Source organism: Mus caroli, chromosome 2 (genome assembly GCF_900094665.2).
Source record: "Mus caroli chromosome 2, CAROLI_EIJ_v1.1, whole genome shotgun sequence".
Lineage (NCBI taxonomy): Eukaryota > Metazoa > Chordata > Mammalia > Rodentia > Muridae > Mus > Mus caroli.
In genome coordinates this window covers 28,637,127-28,654,701 of record NC_034571.1, presented here as the reverse complement: position 1 = coordinate 28,654,701, position 17,575 = coordinate 28,637,127, and the positions used below count along the sequence as shown (strand labels likewise).

General features: G+C 53.7%; 3 protein-coding genes across 5 annotated transcripts in view; 2 read left to right on the top strand and 1 right to left on the bottom strand.

Annotated features, from left to right (window-relative positions):
• The window catches only part of Cfap157 (cilia and flagella associated protein 157), a 7,231-nt gene extending 6,140 nt beyond the window's left edge, over positions 1-1,091 (top strand). The window contains exons 7-9 of the mRNA XM_021154381.1: positions 192-358; positions 458-647; positions 906-1,091. Of these exons, the coding sequence (XP_021010040.1) occupies positions 192-358; positions 458-647; positions 906-977 (429 nt within the window). The 3' untranslated portion in view covers positions 978-1,091. The remainder of the gene's footprint in view (positions 1-191; positions 359-457; positions 648-905) is intronic.
• Positions 880-2,683, bottom strand: Ptrh1 (peptidyl-tRNA hydrolase 1 homolog). Its single transcript, XM_021154387.1, has 5 exons — positions 2,584-2,683; positions 1,954-2,173; positions 1,671-1,770; positions 1,453-1,498; positions 880-1,354 (listed from the first exon to the last, which is right to left on the bottom strand). The coding sequence occupies exons 1-5, from the start codon at positions 2,647-2,649 to the stop codon at positions 1,172-1,174; spliced, it is 615 nt and encodes a 204-aa protein (XP_021010046.1). The 5' UTR covers positions 2,650-2,683; the 3' UTR covers positions 880-1,171.
• A 162-nt stretch (positions 2,684-2,845) lies between these two features.
• The window catches only part of Ttc16 (tetratricopeptide repeat domain 16), a 20,242-nt gene continuing 5,512 nt past the window's right edge, over positions 2,846-17,575 (top strand). Inside the window, exons 1-15 of one of the 3 annotated variants that reach the window (XM_021152331.1) lie at positions 2,846-3,148; positions 3,390-3,437; positions 3,930-4,096; positions 4,405-4,495; positions 4,670-4,813; positions 6,277-6,377; positions 6,476-6,605; positions 8,244-8,458; positions 9,174-9,418; positions 9,533-9,674; positions 10,572-10,737; positions 11,056-11,198; positions 11,369-11,492; positions 14,021-14,096; positions 15,935-16,757. In XM_021152331.1, coding sequence (XP_021007990.1) covers positions 3,131-3,148; positions 3,390-3,437; positions 3,930-4,096; positions 4,405-4,495; positions 4,670-4,813; positions 6,277-6,377; positions 6,476-6,605; positions 8,244-8,458; positions 9,174-9,418; positions 9,533-9,674; positions 10,572-10,737; positions 11,056-11,198; positions 11,369-11,492; positions 14,021-14,096; positions 15,935-16,593 — 2,469 coding nt within the window. In that variant the 5' untranslated portion in view covers positions 2,846-3,130 and the 3' untranslated portion in view covers positions 16,594-16,757. Of the gene's footprint in view, positions 3,149-3,389; positions 3,438-3,929; positions 4,097-4,404; positions 4,496-4,669; positions 4,814-6,276; positions 6,378-6,475; positions 6,606-8,243; positions 8,459-9,173; positions 9,419-9,532; positions 9,675-10,571; positions 10,738-11,055; positions 11,199-11,368; positions 11,493-14,020; positions 14,097-15,934; positions 16,758-17,575 lie in introns of those variants that run through there. The other 2 variants (XM_021152349.1, XM_021152340.2) reach the window with 2 other exon arrangements.

The window sequence follows — 17,575 nt, the reverse complement described above, 5'->3', positions numbered from 1 at the left end:
AAAAAAAAAAAAAAAGCTCCAACGAGAGGGCTCTAGAGAGCTCCAAGCCTCAGTCTTCCCAGCCTGATAGTAACTTGTGTTCCACACAAACCAGGTGCACTGAGAAAGCAGGCCCTGGAGAATCTCATGTGGAGGAGGGTGGGTATCTGGGCCCCTGTGGTGATTTAACCCACCTCATATCACACCAACAGATGCGAACAGAGGCGGAGGACGGTGACTTTGACGTGGTGTTCCAACTGCAGCGCAAGGAGCTGCTGCAGCAACTGCTGGTTTTGCTCAGCTCAGGGGTGGTTTTGAAAACACAGCCGGACATGGGTTCCCACCAGGACAAGCAGCCCCAGGGCCTATCCAAAGAGAGGTGAGCAGATAGCCCTATGGGGGCCTCAGCAGACCCTGGCTCTCCAATATTTTTCCTCTTGTGAGGATGGAGGGGATGACCCTGGATCCCTCTCCACAGCCAACGCATCACCCAGACATCCAAGGAAGGGGCTGTGTCTCTGCTGCAGCAGCTCTCGACCATCACAACCTACAAGCCAGGGGATCTTGGGCTGGTGCCTCGGCGTCCGGTCCGCATCCCACTCAAACCCCAGGATCTCAGGCCCCTCTCCTATGTCACCCGAATGGGGATCTGCCAGAACACAAATGAGGTAGGGGTGCCAGGGACCCTAGGCACAGCAAGCTGACAGCTGTCCCTGGTTCTGCCAGGCTATAGTTGGGTGGCCTCAGGGATATGGTGGAATCTCTTTGATCCTCCCCACCTAGAAAACGGCCCAATGGGAAAAGGCTAAAGCATTATACCCACGGTCCCTTAGGAATAGGGTTTGCCAGCCCCTCTTGTCCCTGCCCACTGGTGCCTAACCCCACAGGAAGCTTCCGATGTCAAGTTCGTATCTTTAATCTTGCAGATCTACCCATCTGGAGCACTCAAAAAGTTCAGAAAGTTTACCCTTCCTAGACCTTTCCTGCACCGCAAATAGCGAACGGGGAGACCAAGCTGCTGCAGAAACAGACTGATGTGGCCACAGTCCCTCCTTGAATCTGCAAGTGGCCTGGGGAAACCCAGGGAAGTTATATAAACATTGGGTACCACTCGTGTCATTGCAGTTCTGTGGCCCTGTCTTGGCTTCATGGCACCGGCAGGCAGTCAAACAGGTAGATCTATCCACTGGTATTAGAGGCCTGACAATGGTCCCTGGCTTCGAGCACGGATGTGGTCCAGGAGCAGGTCAGTGGCCTGATCCATCAATGGGGACAGTAGCTCCTGCTCCTCTGGGGAGAAACAGCCCAGAACATGGTTCTCCACCATATTAGGGTGTGTGGGGCGCCCGATGCCCACCAGCAGCCTTGGCATTGCCTGTAGGGTTCCAGGGGAATGAGGATGCATTGGTGAGATACAATGGGGACCCAATGCTGGCCACCCCCACCCAGGGCAGGGCAGAAGGGTAGACTCACATTGGAGTTCAGACAGCTAATGCAGGAACGGACTCCATTATGGCCCCTTGAGGGGATATGAAGAGCAGTTAGTACTTTCTGAGGCAGTGCCCTTCCTCCATTCCCTTGCCCAGGTCTCCTTCAGAGCAGCCCAGCCTATAGAGATAGTCTCAATAATCTTACTCCACTCCAACAGAGGCCAGCATCCCTACCCAAACCTATGCACATAAGAGCCTCACCTTGCGCTGCCCCCCAGCTTCAGAGCCAGCTTTCCCAACGGCTTGTCCAGTTCATCATGGACCAGATAGATCTCCTCCGCAGTCAGCCCAAACAGCTCCGCTTGGCACGGGGAAACAACACTCTAGTTACTGCATATCTGCTCAGAGGGATCACAACAACCCCCATATGTAAACAGGCTTCCCCAAGCCCTCACTGTAGTAATTGGGGCTCACCAGGCACTTGTCACAATTGAACCCTCTCTCTGGTCCCTGTGCCCTCTTATCCATGAAACCTACAACTCACCAGCTCGGGCTACGCTGCGCCCGTTGACGTTCATGAGGCGCCGTGGCCGGAGCAGTACCAGCTGAGCATCCCCGAGCGGGGCCAGGGCGAGGTCAGCAGCACAGCGCGAGTCACGAGCCCAATTCTCCGCCACTCCCAGTCGCCTTGCTATTTGCCCCAGCACCGCCATGCCCACACTGTGCCGGGTGCCAGGCATTCCGTGGTTCCCCAGGCCAGCCACCTGTAGGCAACACTCATTCAGGACCCAAAACATTGACCAGGAAACAGAAGCGACAGTACTGGGAAGGAGCGATTCCCAGGGTCTGGGAACTCCTGGAGGCCCCACCAGCCCGAGGATGCCGCTCCCTGGTGCAAGAGCAAAACTAAAAGTTTGGAGCCGGTTAGTATTGCGCCTATTTGACTAGGTAGAAAAAGGGACAAGTATCCCGGAAAGATGGTTCGGAAGGTCAGGTTGCTGCTAACCCTGACAACCTGGGTTCGATCCCCAGAATCCACATGGTGGAAAGAACCCTCGCCCAAGTTGCCCTCTGACAGCCACACGGCACATGCACACAACGCATACACTTAAATGTAAGCGTAGCTGCGGAGCCAAGCCCGGCGTCCCTGTGTAGCCACCCACGCCCCACTCACCAGCCACCGCTTCCCGGGGAACCGAGTCTCGGAAACCTGCCGGCTCAAAGCCCAACTCCGCCGCATCCCTGGACTAAAAAGACCGGACTTCAACGTGCCGACTCCCATTCACAGCCAGGACCCCGCCCCTTGACGTCAGCCATCCCTAAGCCAATAGCATCACCACATGTCCAGCGACGCCCAATCCAGGCCGGGTTCGGCGTCCGCCATGTCTCTGCGGGGCGGAAGTGGGCGGGTCGCGGGCCCCGGCGAGTGTCTGAGTGCATTCCTCCGCGACGCGTCACCCTGTATGGCCCAGCCTTTGCTTGGCCTTTGCTCGAGGGCTGGTACCTCGTTAAGTTTCTACCCTGGCCCGCGTCGGCGTGCACTGCCCATAGGTTCTTTCCTTGACTTAGGCCTTGGCTTGCCTTGCTAAGTTTCTAGTGACTCTCGGAGGCGGTGCCAAGTGGGCGGGGCCTATGGGCATCGTGAACCTGGTGCCTAGCAACAACGGAGATAGGGAACCTCAGAGTATGCTTAGCCCAGAAGTCAGCCTAGAAACCTGGCCATGACAGACAGAAGCAAGGTGAGGGCTGAGAAGGGGAAAGCCGAGGCAGAGGTCGGGGCCGCAAGAAAGGCTTGAGGAAGAGCCAGTCAAGCCCTTCAGGGGAACTTGGGAGAGGTCAGAGGTCATCATTTGTAGTGTGGGAGGGGAGAAGGGTGACTGGCCTCCCAGTCCTAAGGGAGAGAGAGGGCAGAGAGATTTTTGGGGGGAGGTTGTTGTTGTTTTAACGTTTTTGGATTTTGTTTGTTTGTTTGTTTTATAGACTCAGAGAACTCCATCTGCCTCTAGCTCTAGAACGGGGTTATTAAAGGTATGCACTACCATGCCCAGCCCAAGTGGAGAGATTTTGAGGAATGAAACACAGAACTTGAGGACTGATGAGACATAGGTTCCCCGATACTGGTGACTATGGGAAGGGTGACCACACAGAGGTGAGCAGCCCTGGGAAGAAGTCAGGTGAAGTGCTTGCTCAAAGTGACCTGCCGAGTGTGAGAGTCCCAGGGGGGAAGACACAAGGAACCTTGTGCAGCAGGGTCTGAAAACGATGAGCAGCTAGAGCACAAGGTGAGAGCAGACAAAGCCCAAGAGGAGAGCAGAGGGTGCAGTGGCTCCTTGACCTTGACCACAGGACAGGGAGAGAGGCAGGGCTAGAGAAATGTTGAAGCCCTGGGGGCTGTTGAACCCCAGACTAGTTGTGCCTTCTACCAGGAGGCCTCTTCATACTTCTTCCAGTAGGCAAAGCTCCTGGGGGAAGTGTTCCTGAGGCCTTCTGAGCTTACTGCCACCCCTGGTTTAATTCCAGGAGCCTCACAGTGCCCGTTCCCAGAAAACTCCAAAGCTAAAGGTTCCTGAAGCCCCAGAGAGGATCCTGCGACGCATCTTTGGGACCAGTCATGTGTTCTATGTTATGACAGATACTACAAAACGAAGGATGATAGGGTCAACGGTTCCTGCCAAAGTCAGAGAGTAGTGAGTGACTTCTTTGTCCCCAGCTCCAGGTTCCTACTCTGCAAAACCATTATTAACACCGGGTTCAGCTGCAAGCTGGCTGCTATCCCTCTCCGGGTCTCAGTGAACAGCGAGGGTAGAGAGATAAGGGGCTGATGCCCTGGAAGAGCTCCAGGAAGGTCAGCCTGGCCTCTGTGGAGCTCTGATGGCTTTTGCAGCCTCTTTACCTCAGCCCTCCCTCCTGCATACCCCATTCTAGCCCTGAGAAGGTCCTGGACTGGTCCCAGATCAATACCAGATCCACTGCCTGTCCTGTCCTGTCCTCACAGCTATAACCAAGGCCATCAGTGCCTCCTACAAGAGGACTGGGAGATGTCTGTGCTGTTCTTCTCCCGTGCCCTCCACCTGGACCCCAAACTGGTAAGAGGAGAGTCAGAGTGGGTCCCAGGGAGCAACTGGCTGGGCATAAGTCCCCCCCACCCCTGTCACTGTCAAACCTGCTTAGCCCTTCCTCCCAGGACCATCAGATTCTGGAGCCACCTGGAAGGGAAGAAGTTGGAGAGAAAATAACAGCCAGGGTCTCTTTGCCTTTAGGTAGACTTCTATGTATTCCGTGCTGAGGCCTTCATCCAGCTCTGTGACTTCTCCTCTGCCCTCCAGAACCTCCGCAGGGCCTACTCCTACGACCCAGGGAATAACAAGTACCTGGACCGGCTGGCCTTTGTGCTCTACCTACAGGTGCCTCAGCCGCCCCGCCCACAGGGGACTTCTCACCTTATCCCCAGCTACTGGCTTGCCCTTCACCTGCAGGGAGCCTTCCTGGGATAGGATCTGAGTTCTTGGGGACTCCCAGTCTGTGCGCCTGTCTACACCAGCTGCCCCCATCGCTGATTTATTAATTTAGCTGGAGGTGTCTAGAACGTCTGCAGTAAGGCTCTGACCTACCCACACTATCCAATAGGGTCACCACTGGCCACATGGAAATGTTGAGCCCTTACAGTGTGGCAAGTATGACTGAACTAAATTTTAAATTCAATTTGGGTGGGTCCATTAGGGGTGTGACTCAGTGGTAGGATGGCAGTTTGGCACACAGAGGGCTCTGAGTACTGTCCCTAGTACTAAGTGGGATTTTAACTGCTTAACGTTTATTTTGACATTGGCTTGAGCGTGTGTGCTTGTGTGTCTGTGTGCGTCTGTGTGCCTAGGGAGGTCAGAAGACAATTGGCAGAAGTCAGCTGTCTCCTTGTACCATGTGGGTGGGCCCTGGGCATCGGCAGGCCTGATGATGAAGTGCCTATACCCACTGAGTCATCTCAGTACCGTCAGTGTCCTTTGAAAGTTCTTTTGAAAGTCAGACATTGGCTAGACGTTGAGTTGGGTGTAACAGTGGTAGACCATTTGCCTAGAAAAGGGTCTGAGCCCAAGCACCAATGCCACAAAACACCAAACCCCTCAGTTCTTACAAAGAAGCATGGGTGGCCAGTGACACGACTGAGCAGGTAAGAGCATCTGCCTCTAAGCCTGACTACCTACGTATGATAGCTGAGAGGCACACGGTGGGAAGAAACCAGACTGCCACAAGATAGCTATGACTCTCACACGTGTGCTGCGGCATGTGCCTGCCCCCCACACACCACAGAATAAATGCACATCATAAAAAAGAAGCATTGGGCCAGACATGGTGGCTCAGGCTTGCACACTCTGCACACCAGAAACAGAGGCAGGAAGATTCTCATGCGTTCAAGGTCTGTCTGGGTTGCAGGGTTCCTGGCCAGCAGGAGTTACACTGTGAAACGTTAATAAGACAAATATACCAGACAAGGCAGGAGAGCCCTCGAGGCATTCAGATAACTGATAGAACTGTTGAGGGCCTGTGTCGTGCTAGCTCACTTCCTGTGTGACCTGTGGCGAGTCACTTCACCTCCCTGATCCTGGGTTCCTTCATCTGAAATGGGGAACACGTGTGAATTCTAGACCCTTGGCCGGAGCCCCGCCGCCCTCACCTGCTGCCCCATTCTGTCTGGAATCTCTGTGTTGCTGTATTCCTCCACGATTCTTGGTGTCTCTCTGCTCTGTATCTGTTTCCATCTCTGTCTCTTGAAGTCTCTGTCTCTGTTCAAGTCCCTCTCCCTGTCCTCTGCCACCTGTGGAGGTCATCAGAGCTGGAGTTCTGAGCGGAGCTGACAGCTGTGTCTCCTCAGGGCCAGTGCCTGTATGAGCTGTGTGACTTCCAGGAAGCCCTCTGTGTCTTCCTGCAAGCCTCCGACCTCCAGCCCCAAAACGCTTCCTTCAGTTACCGATGGTGAGTGTCTCACACCACCACGCCTTCTTCTGGCAGCAGCCTCTTACAGCCCCAGGCTGAATGCCCTCTGCCCTCTGCCCTCTGCCCTCTGCCCCCAGCATGGCCTGCCTGCTGGCCCTCAAGCGGTATCACGACTGCCTGGCCCTCATCACTAGGGAGGTGAAGCAGGGTAGGGCCAGCGCTGACGTCTACATCCTCAGGGCTCGGCTCTACAACTTCTTCCAGAAGGTAATGAATGCATAGCAGGCGAGCTGCACTTCCTACCACCGACCCTCTGTGTCCCAAGTTGATAAAGGAGGCAAGGCCAGCTCTCCACACAGTACCTAAGGCCCCTCCCCTCCTTCATCACTCAGCCCTGACTCTGTGATAGGAAGTTGAGCCATGTCCCCAGCCCTCAGCTGTGTGGCATCCAGGACACCATAGACATTAGCGGACGTGTTTCTTCCTCTTGCCTGCCTTCCTTCCTTCCTTTCTTTCCTTCTTCCTTTTCTTTCTTCCTTTCTTTCTGTTTGTTGTTCTGTTTTGAGTTGTTGTTGTTGTTGGTGGTGGTGGTGAGTTTTTTTTTGGGGGGGGGGATGGTTCTTTTGTGTTTTTGAGACAGGGTTTCTCTGTGTAGCCTTGGCTGACCTAGAACTCACAGATCCACCGCCTCTGCTGGAATTAAAGGTGTGCACTGCCACGCCCAGCGTCTTGCCACCCTTTCATACTTGCACAGTGGACAAGTTCTCAAGCTCCTGCCTCGCTTGTTGAGTATGGGAACAGAGAATACAGGGAACAGCTAGGGGATAGGGGATGCAGGGCCCTAAAGGGAGAAGAGAACAGTCTTCGCAGTAGGGTACTCTCTGGAACAGACTTTGACCTCTAGGAGGTGCTCCCAGCTGCTATGGAATTTGTCAGTTGGACAGACAGGTCCTGGGAGGGGGCAGAGTGCTAGAGGAAGGGGTGAGGGGGATGTGGAAGTGTGTCCAAAGTCCTGATGGAGCGGAAGAGGTTCCTGAACAGTGTGCAGCAGTCTAGGTAAATGGGGTGGGGTACCAACAAGATGGAGAGGAGCCAGAGAGAATGAGAGGGGGGAGGTTAGGTTCATTTCATTTAACCAGGCCAGGATGGGGAGTGGTTGAGTAAGGGTGGCCAGGCAGGTTCTAGCCAGAGGCTGGGCTGTAGTGTCACACAGGTGACTCAGTGGAAGTCCCCTTCAAAGGCAAGATTCTATTCTTCATATTTATCCCTACCTCCACTTCTGTGGAGGATTGTTCCGAACCCAGACCTTTGCCCAGGCTCATCCCCAAGACTGCCAGGAACCCTAGAAGGAAGGTGAACAGTAAAATGGCCCTGAGGTGACTTGACCAAGGCCAGCCAGTCAGTTCTCCAGTCCAAGCCCACCCCAGCCATCCCCCAGTCCTCCCAGGTTACCCTCCAACCAGTTACCCATGGGGCAGTGAGGCGCTTGCTAAGATGGTTGACTGGGGTATACTGCACACAGGTGAAAGGCATTTGCCTGCGGATAGTCTCTGCTCATACCCAGACCTCGGTCAGCCCTTGGTCACAGCTGCTGTGGTACGTGGGAGGGCTAGGGAGTGGAGAAAGGATGCAGGAGATGAGGCCACAGAGCCCCCTCACCACAGGACTCCTACTAGGAGATAAGATCAGCACAAATCACCAAGGCTGACCTGCCTCTCCGAAGTTCTACCTGAAAAGGAGCTATTGATGTGGAGGCTGGGGACTGCCTATTCAAGAGGCCAGAAATGTAGAACAGTAATGCTGGTGCCGGGGACACAGGAGGGATGCTGTGGGAGTAGCCTGTTTCCTAGAGGCCTGCCTTCCTCTTCCCCCTACTGGGACAGTGCCACCCCTCCACCCCTGCAGGCCAAGCTCTGCTATCAGGACCTTCGAAGCGCCTTGCTCCTAGATCCCTTGCACGCACAGGCCAAAGGGCTACTCCAGAAGATGGTGGACCAGGCCAAGCAGTCTCTCCAAGATGCCAGCATCCTGGCCGTGCAGGGCAAGGTGCACCGTGCACTGAAGTGCATCAACTGTGCCATTGAGAACAATCCCTTGGATCCCAACTTCTTCTTCTTCCGGTACTGGGGTACAAAGGGGCTGGACCTCCTGCAGACCTGCTTCATGGTCTCAGGAGGGTCTCTCGACCTTCCCAGACTTCAGTCTCTCTCTCTCTCTAACCCCTAGTAACCTTTCCCTGCTTTTGACTGGGGTCATGGCACCATAGAGGTGGTTTCCATGGTAACCTGGGAATCTTAGGACTCCAGTCAGGCCTGCTGAGTCGTTTGTGTTGGGAGGACATGAGAGTAGAGATTGTATCTGGTCCCCCAAGGATTTGGTGCCATTCAATCTCCCTAATCCTGGATTTTCTCATCTAGATAGTTGGCTAAAGTATGTATACAAAAAGGCCTGAACAGGGGCATGTGATGGCTCAGCAGGTAAAGTAGCTTGCTGAACAAATCTGTCAGCTTGATTGAGTTCAATTTCCAGAAACCCATAAGATTCCCATAAACTAAGTACATGAAGTTATACTGAACATAGATGCTAGCACATATACCACTTCCAAACTGGAAAACCATCCTTGAGAAATAACAAATCCAGATGACGAATAGGTTATCTATCTAAGTAGCAATCTCAGGCCAGCCCCAGAGGACAGATCTAGGGTTTGAGGCAGAGTTTATGAATACAGTCAAAGGCCATGGGGTCAGAAGGTCCAGGGTGGACAGTAGCCTTCTAGTCAAATGGATTGCTTTAGTTCTCGTGTCCCTCCCTGCTACCTGTCCTGCAATACGATAGGGGCACCTTGCGTAGACGGCTCCAGCAATTTGACCATGCTGTGGAAGACTTCCTGAAGGCAATGGACATGGTGACTGACACCCAGGACAACCTAGTGAAGCAGGCGCAGCGCCAGCTGCTGCTGACTTACAATGACTTTGCTGTGCACTGCTACAACCATGGTGCCTATCAGGAGGGCGTGCTGCTGCTGAACAAGGCTATCAGAGACGAGCAGAATGAGAAGGGCTTGTACATCAACCGTGGGGGTGAGCTGGGTGGCGGGCGGTTAGGCCCCTGCTAACTGCCCGAGGAGTCCAGGCTGGGCCCTAGCTTTGCTCAGGGAGTTGGGGATGCACTCAAACTTCACCCTCGGCTCCTAGATTGCTTCTTCCAGCTGGGCAACCTGGCCTTCGCGGAGGCTGACTACAAGCAAGCGCTGGCCCTGAGCCCGCTGGATGAAGGAGCCAACTTGCGCATGGGTGTGCTGCAGGAGAAGATGGGCTTCTGCCAGCAGAAACACAGGTGCGTCACAGGCAGGTGTCAGGTGTCAGGGGGCGTGGCTGGGGAGGGCGTGGCTAAGGGCAGTGCTGGGGGCGGGGGGGGCGGGGCTCACCCGAAGCCAGAGTTGTCTTCTGGACAGAGATTTTATTCACATCTTCACACAAAAATAATTTGATTATTTTAGTAAATTAAGCTTTTTAATGAAAAAAATTAAATATTCATGCATGTGTGATTCAGAATGTTATTTTCAAGGCCTACCTACCCTCCCAACTAGCCTCCCTCTAAAGACTTAGATTGGTTTCCAGCACCCACGAGGCCACTCAGTTATCTGCTATCCCAGTTCCAAGTGATTGATTACGCATGCAGATGGTGAACAAACATACTTGCAGGCAAAACAGCCATACAGTTGTAAATGTTAGGGCCATGCTACTTGGAAGGCAGAAGCAGGCGGATCTTTAAGAGTTCAAGGCTAGCCTGGTCTACATATTGAGTTGCAGTAAAGTCAGGCCTATATAGGGAGACCCTATCTCAAAAATTTTATTATTTTTTTTAAGATTTATTTATTTATTATATGTAAGTACACTGTAGCTGTCTTCAGACACTCCAGAAGAGGGCGCCAGATCTTGTTACGGATGGTTGTGAGCCACCATGTGGTTGCTGGGATTTGAACTCTGGACCTTTGGAAGAGCAGTCGGGTGCTCTTACCCACTGAGCCATCTCACCAGCCCTCAAAAATTTTAAATAAAACAAAAAAATTAGGGTATACCAAAGTTATAGTACTCAACTGTCAGGTCCATCAAGAAGAGACAGAAGTGGGTGGGCAAAGGCGACCAGGAGTGGGGCCCCCTACTTTCCCTCCTTGGCCTGTAGCCACCATCTTTCCTGGAGGTTCATGGCAGCCTTGGGCATATCCCTCAGGCAGTTCCAGACAGCAGAGGAGCACTTCTCGGAGGCCATAAGGCACAGCCCTCAGAAACCACAGTACTACCTGCACCGGGCCAAGTGCCGACAGTTCCTGCAGAACATTCTGGGGGCCCGCCTGGATGTCGCTACTGTTCTGCTTCTCAATCCCGAGTATCCCAAGGTGGGCTCCTGACGAGCCAGAGAGGCTCTTATCCTGTCCCCGAGAGAGACTGGTGGCATTGAGCTGCTCCCCCTACTAGCCCTCCTCCTCACTGATGTTACCTTCCCCCTCCCGCCCCTCGGGTGCAGTGAGACTCAGGCTCTGTTGTTCAGAAGCAGTCCCTGTCCTGTCCAGTTCCCCACTGGGGAACTGTCCATTGCTCATGCTCTCCTCCTCCTGGGTTAAAAGGCCCTAGCTTAGGAAGTCTACGGAGGCCTCCTGTGTTCCTCCGAGGTCACGGTGGCACTAACCTTCTGTGCACTGTTCCGACTCTGGCAGATGGCTGCAGTGATGAACACCCTCTTTCCTAGCATGACTGTGGAGAACGTGCTTAAGTCCCAAGTGGCCGAACTGGCCAAGCTCCAGCTAAGTCGGATGATAGAAAATGGGCCGAAGAACATCTACCCTCAGAGCACTGTGGTGTAAGCTTGTGTGTGGAACGGATACTTGTGGCCAAGGGTAGGAACTGGTGGGGACTCAGAACGCCTCTGGCCCAGCTGTTCTGTAGGGCTTGCACTGCCTGGTCTCTGGGGACAGCAGTTCAGATTCCAGAGACTGATAAAGGGCCCCGGGACCATAACTTACTTGACAGGCAGCGGTTATTGGAACGCAGGAAAGCCCAAGTCCTGGTGAAGTTATGGAAGCAGGAACTTCTTGGGACCCCTGAGGAGGAAGTGACTCTTTACCAGGCTCCACAGCTGGCAGAGGAAAAAAAGGTAAGTGGAAGGCCTGAGGCTCCTGGAGTCTAATGTGAGCCTGCCCTACCCTCGTCTGAGATGGAGACCTAGAAGTAAGGGTGGCCCTGTGATTGTGCATGATCAGACTCTGCTCGGGACACTGGGACCTGTGCCTATGCATGATCAGAGCCTGCTCAGGGTCTGCCTTGCCCTCCTTACTAAACTGGCCCTATGGTCTTTCCATTGTCTAGCATAGAGAATACACTGGAGCGGGGGGGGGGGGGGGGGGGGGGGGAGCGGATGGCTCGTGCTGTAGGTGTGTTGTCTGTGCAGGACGTGGCCCATGTGGAGGCCTCAGGGGGATGTTAGGTGTCCTTCCTTCCCTATCATTTTCTGCCTTATTGAGACTAAGGCGGCCTCGGAAACCTCCTGTCTCCACTTCCTCCTCTCCATGACAGTGCCAGGGCTAAGGTGCACATAGCCAATCCAGGTTACGTGTGTGTGCTGGGAATGTCAGCTCAGGCACTCAGGCTTGCATAGCAGGTGCTTGACCCACACATCTTCCCTGTCTGTTAGTATTGCTTTTCCCAACAGGGTCTTACTACATAGCCCTAGCTTGCCTGGAATTCACTATATAGACAAAGCTGGCTTTAAACTCACAGAAATCTGCCTGCCTCTACATCCCTAGGGCCAGGATAAAAGGTGTGTAACCCCTACACACACACGCACGCACACACACACACACACACACACACACACATTTGTTTTCGAGACAGTGTCTTGCTATGTAACTCAACTGACCTAGAACTTATGTAGCTTAGGCTGGCCTCAAACTGACAGCAGTCCCCTTGCCTTAAAAGTGATGGACCTACAGACATGAGCCACCACACCCATTTTTAAGTGCACAAGTGAAGGGATAGCTGAATTTTCACAAATGGAGTGTGCTATGGCCTCAACACCCAAGTTAACACATTCTCAGCTCCCAGAAGGCTGTTTGGGCATGCACCCTCTTAGACTCCTGACCCACCCCCAACTTCTGCACAAGGCTGCCCCAATTCCTAACTCTCTATGTGATCTCTGGGTCCTTTCCCTAAGTGTTACATTTATAAGGGTCACGCAGCTGTAGTGAGAGCTGCCCCGGTGCCCTCCCTAGTTCACATTCATAGGAAAGAACATGCGTGGCCCTGACGTCGCTGTGAGCATCCTCTCTCTGTGAGATAAACTGAGGTGGGCCCAACTCCATAGCTGGCCTAGCAGGTACCTGTCAGCTTCACCTTTTCTCCCCAGCCACAGATGTGATCACGGGTGCAGGAGGCCACCAGGCCTGCTGGGTACAAAGCTTCCTCCCTCCTCAGCAGGCGACTACGTCAGTGCTCAGAGACTTGGTTCTCCGCACTATGAAACAGGCATAGCAGAAGTAGCCCCCCGGTGAATGAAAGAGTGTGTGGTGAGGAAGAGACATCTCAGTTCCTAACTTGCGTTTCCCGGGCCTCGGCGCTTTAGTTTACAGAAGCCTGGCCCCATGTGAACCAATGTTCTACCTCTCTAGGGTAGGATGGCTATCTGACCTGGCTAAATGCCCTGCCTGCAGTCTTAGCCTCTTGGCCTTCCCACCCATCCTAACCAAGTCTCTGTGAAGAACTCTTAAACGGGGAGAAAGAATGTTCGATTGGAAAAACACAACAAAACAGCACAACAAAACAACAACATCAAAATGGGTTGGGAGAAGCTATGGCTCAGTGGCTAAGTCAATACCGCCTTTGTAGAGGACCTGCGTTTGGTTTCCAGCACCTACACTGAGCTGCTCACAAATGCCTGGAACTCCAGCTCCATCTCTCCGATGCCCTCTTCTGACCTTTGTAGGCACTTGTATTCTGCTGTACACACAAACACTCATGCATACACATCTTAAAAAGTAGAAAAGAAGCTGGGCAGTGGTGGCACACGCCTTTTTTTTTTTTTTTTAAAGATTTNTTTNTTTATTATATGTAAGTACACTGTAGCTGTCTTCAGACACTCCAGAAGAGGGTGCCAGATCTCGTTGCAGATGGTTGTGAGCCACCATGTGGTTGCTGGGATTTGAACTCTGGACCTTCGGAAGAGCAGTCGGGTGCTCTTACCCACTGAGCCATCTCACCAGCCCTGGCACACGGCTTTAATCCCAGCACTTGGGAGGCAGAGGCAGGCGAATTTCTGAGTTCAAGGCCAGCCTGGTCTACAGAGTGAGTTCCAGGACAGCCAGGGCTACACAGAGAAAGCCTGTCTCAGGAAACAAAAACAAACAAACAAACAAACAAACAAGTAGAAAATAAACCCCTTTTTAAAATGACTGCTAGTTGTGTGGAGGTCACACGTCTTTAATCCTGGCACTAGGGAGGCACAGACAGGGAGATCCCTGAGTTCCAGATCAGCCTAGTCTTAAGAAGTTCCAGGACAGCCTGGGTTACACAGGGAAACCCTGTCTTAGGAAAAAAAAATGGCTAGACTGTCCTGTAACCTTGCAAGCATCTGAGTGTGGGTGCAGGAGTCTACCAGTCTGCAGCTCCCCAGCCTGATTCTTGCTATAGGTGAAAACCGCTCGCAGAAGGACATCCCTGACAGACAGCTATGTGGACCAGACCTCCTCAGGCTCCGTCTTTAGCAGTAAGTCCTTGCTGTTCCTGCTAAGCCTAGCAGAAAGCAACAGAGAAGCCAAGTACTGAGCATGTCCTAAGGTTCTGCTCTGGACAGCTTTGTCCCAACCCCAAGGGATGTGGTGGGGACTTAGTGGGATGATGGCCAGCACAGGGCAGGGACCAGTCACCTTTTGGGCACCAGGTATGGGGAAGTAAAAGGGGTGGGAGAGATGACCGGAGTCCTGCCTTGTGCTCTCAATGCTGCCAGGTGTGCGCCTGGCTGTGGGAAGCCACGGAACCTCAGTCCTCAGGGGTGGAGAGGGAGCGGTCTGGGGTCCCTGGGTCTCACATAGTCCAGGGACAACAGATTCTAGCCCTTGGGCATCATAGGACGTCGCTGGACACCGCAGAAGAGCTGAGAAAGAATTGGGGGCCCTGGGGGCGGCTCAGTCAGCCCCAGGGCTGAACAGAGAAAGGGCAGGGGGAGAAGGCGCTGGGTGGTTCCCACTTGGGTGAGAGTCTTTGGTCCGGTCTGGTGGCTGGTAACGTTGGGAGGCCTTCCCACGGGAGATTAAATGCGGCTCTTTAAGGGACGGCCTATTGCTCCCTCCAACATGGCAGGTCTCAATGAACAGACAGTCCATGGTTTTAGAGCTTTATTGTAGAAAAGCAGAGAGAGACAGACAGAGAGAGAAAGAAAGAGAGAGAGAGAGAGAGAGAGAGAGAGAGAGAGAGAGAGAGAGAGAGAGAGAGAGGAGGCAGAGGACAGCCAGGCCATGTGGAGAGAGGGAAGAAGGGAAAGAGGGAGAGGGAGCAAGAGGGCTAGAGCGAAAGCAAGAGAAGCAAGAGAGAGAGGAGGGGTCAAGCAGCCCCTTTTATAGTAGGCTGGGCTACCTTGCTGTTTCTGGGTAACTGTGGGGGAGGAGTCTGGACAGCCTACATGACTGATGGCCACAGAATGATGGAGCTGGGTCCTCATGCCAGGAGCCTATGTCTGGGAGCATGGAGAAGAGGCCTCTGTCCCTTGCAGATTAATCTGCTGGGTCTTCAGGGTTTGAATCCAGCTCGACCAGAAAACAGGCTGCTTTTCACAGTCCCACCATCACCTTCAGGCCCTTCCCAGTTGTTACTATTTCTGCCTCTCCTTTCAAGGCCCGTTCTTTCTCTCTTCTCCTCAATATGTCCCTGAACTAAGTACACACCTCATACATATCCAACAGGTTTTGACTCCCACTTTTGCTATCACCAGCCAAGAAGGGATAAAAGAGCAAAGCAAGAAGGCTGCTCTCTAGTGCCCCTGGTGTGGGGTGACATCGACAGAAAAGGCTGTTCCCAGTGCTTCTTGGTGGAAGGGGCCAGTATTAGTCCCCTTCCTTTCATTTGGTTATCATCCCCTAACCTGTGGTGGCCCACATTCCCCAAGGTAGGCCTGTACCAACCACTGGTGATGAGTGACTGACTCAGTCCTGGCCCCAGGAAGTGACTGCTAAGTCAGCTGTGTGTGTGTGTGTGGTAGGGGGTGCGTGGATGGAAGGGAGAGCAGCCGGCTGGGTAAATGGGAGCGGGGCTTAGAGGGCAGAATGTGGTTAGACCTTCAGAGGGTCAGGGTGGGCTTCATGAGCTGAAGGAAGTGCTGGAATCAGCTGCATATAGAGTCAGAGGCCTGTGGGAGAGCCCGGAGAGAGGGCAGGCTGACTCAGTACTGTTTGAGCAGCATCTTATCACCCCACAGCCCAGACAAATTGAGAAGGTGGGCCAGGTGGGAGTTGGTAGGCCTCAGGGTTGTGGGCTGGAGGCTGTCCGGAAGCTCTGTCTTCACGGAGCCGCCTAGAGAGGTCAGTGACTGCTCCTGACACACTTTTCCAGTTGTGAGCATCAGCACGTCGGGGCCGGAGATGTCAACCAGTCAGGAGTATAGGAGCTCTTCCCACACAGCTATAGCATCCTCTGAGTCCACACTGCTAAAGCCTCAGTTCTCAGCACCCAAGAAGAGCCAGGAACTGACCTGGGGCTCCAAGGTCGTCCAGGCAGTCACAGAGAACCTAACCCAGAATGCCACTGAGGTCACACCTGCCTATGGCCAAAGGGACTCCAAAAAGGCCACCCAAGGCCCAAAGCCCAAGAAGACAGAGGATCCCAAGGATCCTAGCCAGAGCACAACAGAAGCCCCTGAGGGCCCAAGGCCTAGCAAGTCCAGGTCTACCCTGAGTGTAAAGGAGAGAATCAGAAGAGCTAAGGCTGTTCGAGCCCAGGGCTGGAAACTCAAGGCCCAGCGCAGCAGCCAGAAAGTAACAAAGACTCCCAGCCCGACCCACAGCACGACCCATAGTGACATTGGTGAGAGTGCCAATGACACCCCGGGCCAGACTCCGTGGCCCAGCAAGGCTGCTGATAGCTTAAGCGTCAGTGAGATCTCGTCAACAGATCTCAGCAGTAGTGAAAGCTTCTTGGAACTGACTAACCTTTTAACTCAGGAAGTCCAACAGATCCCAGGAGACAGACAGAAGCTCACCTCTGCCAATTAACTACTCCCTCAGAGGGCCAATGAAGCCCTTCCTGAGCAATGAACAGATTTCAGCCAAGCTGCCTCCTCCCAGGACAGTAAGAAACTTTGGTCAATGTTCTAATACCATGGCTAAGTTTATTTAATCTCTGTTCTCTTGTACAAAATTAAAAACTTTGAAATTCAGGCCCATGTAGTAGCTTGAGTCCTTCCATTTGGTGAAACTGTGAGGTGCTAGCCTGGCCTAGCTGGATTGCCGGGTCCAGCCACAGGCTGTGGGCTGAGGTCTGGGAAAGGAGCCAGACAAGGCATGCCAGTAAGAGTCCCCAGCTGGAAGCAGCCAGGAGCCTTCGTCCCTGAGTTGCCATTCACATTGAGAAGGCGCAGGCTCAGACTGCAGGGCAGTGGCACAGCTGTGAGGTTCTTAGCAAAGATGCTTCTAGACCTTTCTTCCTTGGCCTGGCCAACACCTTTCTTCATCTTAACGTTGTGCTCTGGGTCCCACTTGCCAACCAGCTTAGGAAAGATTTCTTCCAGGAGCTGCCCAGGCCTTTCGTGTTTGCTCTGACCAGGCAGAGGAGGCAGCGATGCCACCTGGGCTTCTCAGAGGAAAAATGTGAGTCGGGAGGCCACTGTCTTGCAGCCATTGGAGGAGAAGAGCTGTTCCTCCTCAGGGAAGTAGGTGGTGCTGTCCAGCACTGCCTGAACAACCTCCTCGCTGGGCTCCAGGCCCAACTGAGCCAGCTCATTGAGTACGCAGTGGCGCACGTGATGCCGCTGGAGCGGGAGGAAGGGCACCACAGCATCCAGCAGGTGCTCCTCCATGATGCCAGACCGCCAGAAGCCATCTGCAGGGAAGCACAGAGGCCATGGTGAGCATTTCTAGTCGGGAATCCAGGCTTCACAGGGCTCATGGTGGTAGAGTGCAAGCTGCAGGAGCTGGGGCTGTTAGGGCCTTGGTCAGGCCACGAAGCTGTGTGTGCAGAAGCCTGGGGGTGGGGCGG

Bases quoted from the DNA above. Each gene is read 5' to 3' on its own strand.
- Ptrh1 (XM_021154387.1), bottom strand. From the start codon at position 2,649: ATGCGGCGGAGTTGGGCTTTGAGCCGGCAGGTTTCCGAGACTCGGTTC. The intron at 1,771-1,953 runs GTGAGTTGTAGG...CCCCGTGCCAAG, and splicing joins GCGCAGCGTAGCCCGAGCTG to CGGAGCTGTTTGGGCTGACT. The intron at 1,355-1,452 runs GTGAGTCTACCC...GGAACCCTACAG, and splicing joins TTAGCTGTCTGAACTCCAAT to GCAATGCCAAGGCTGCTGGT.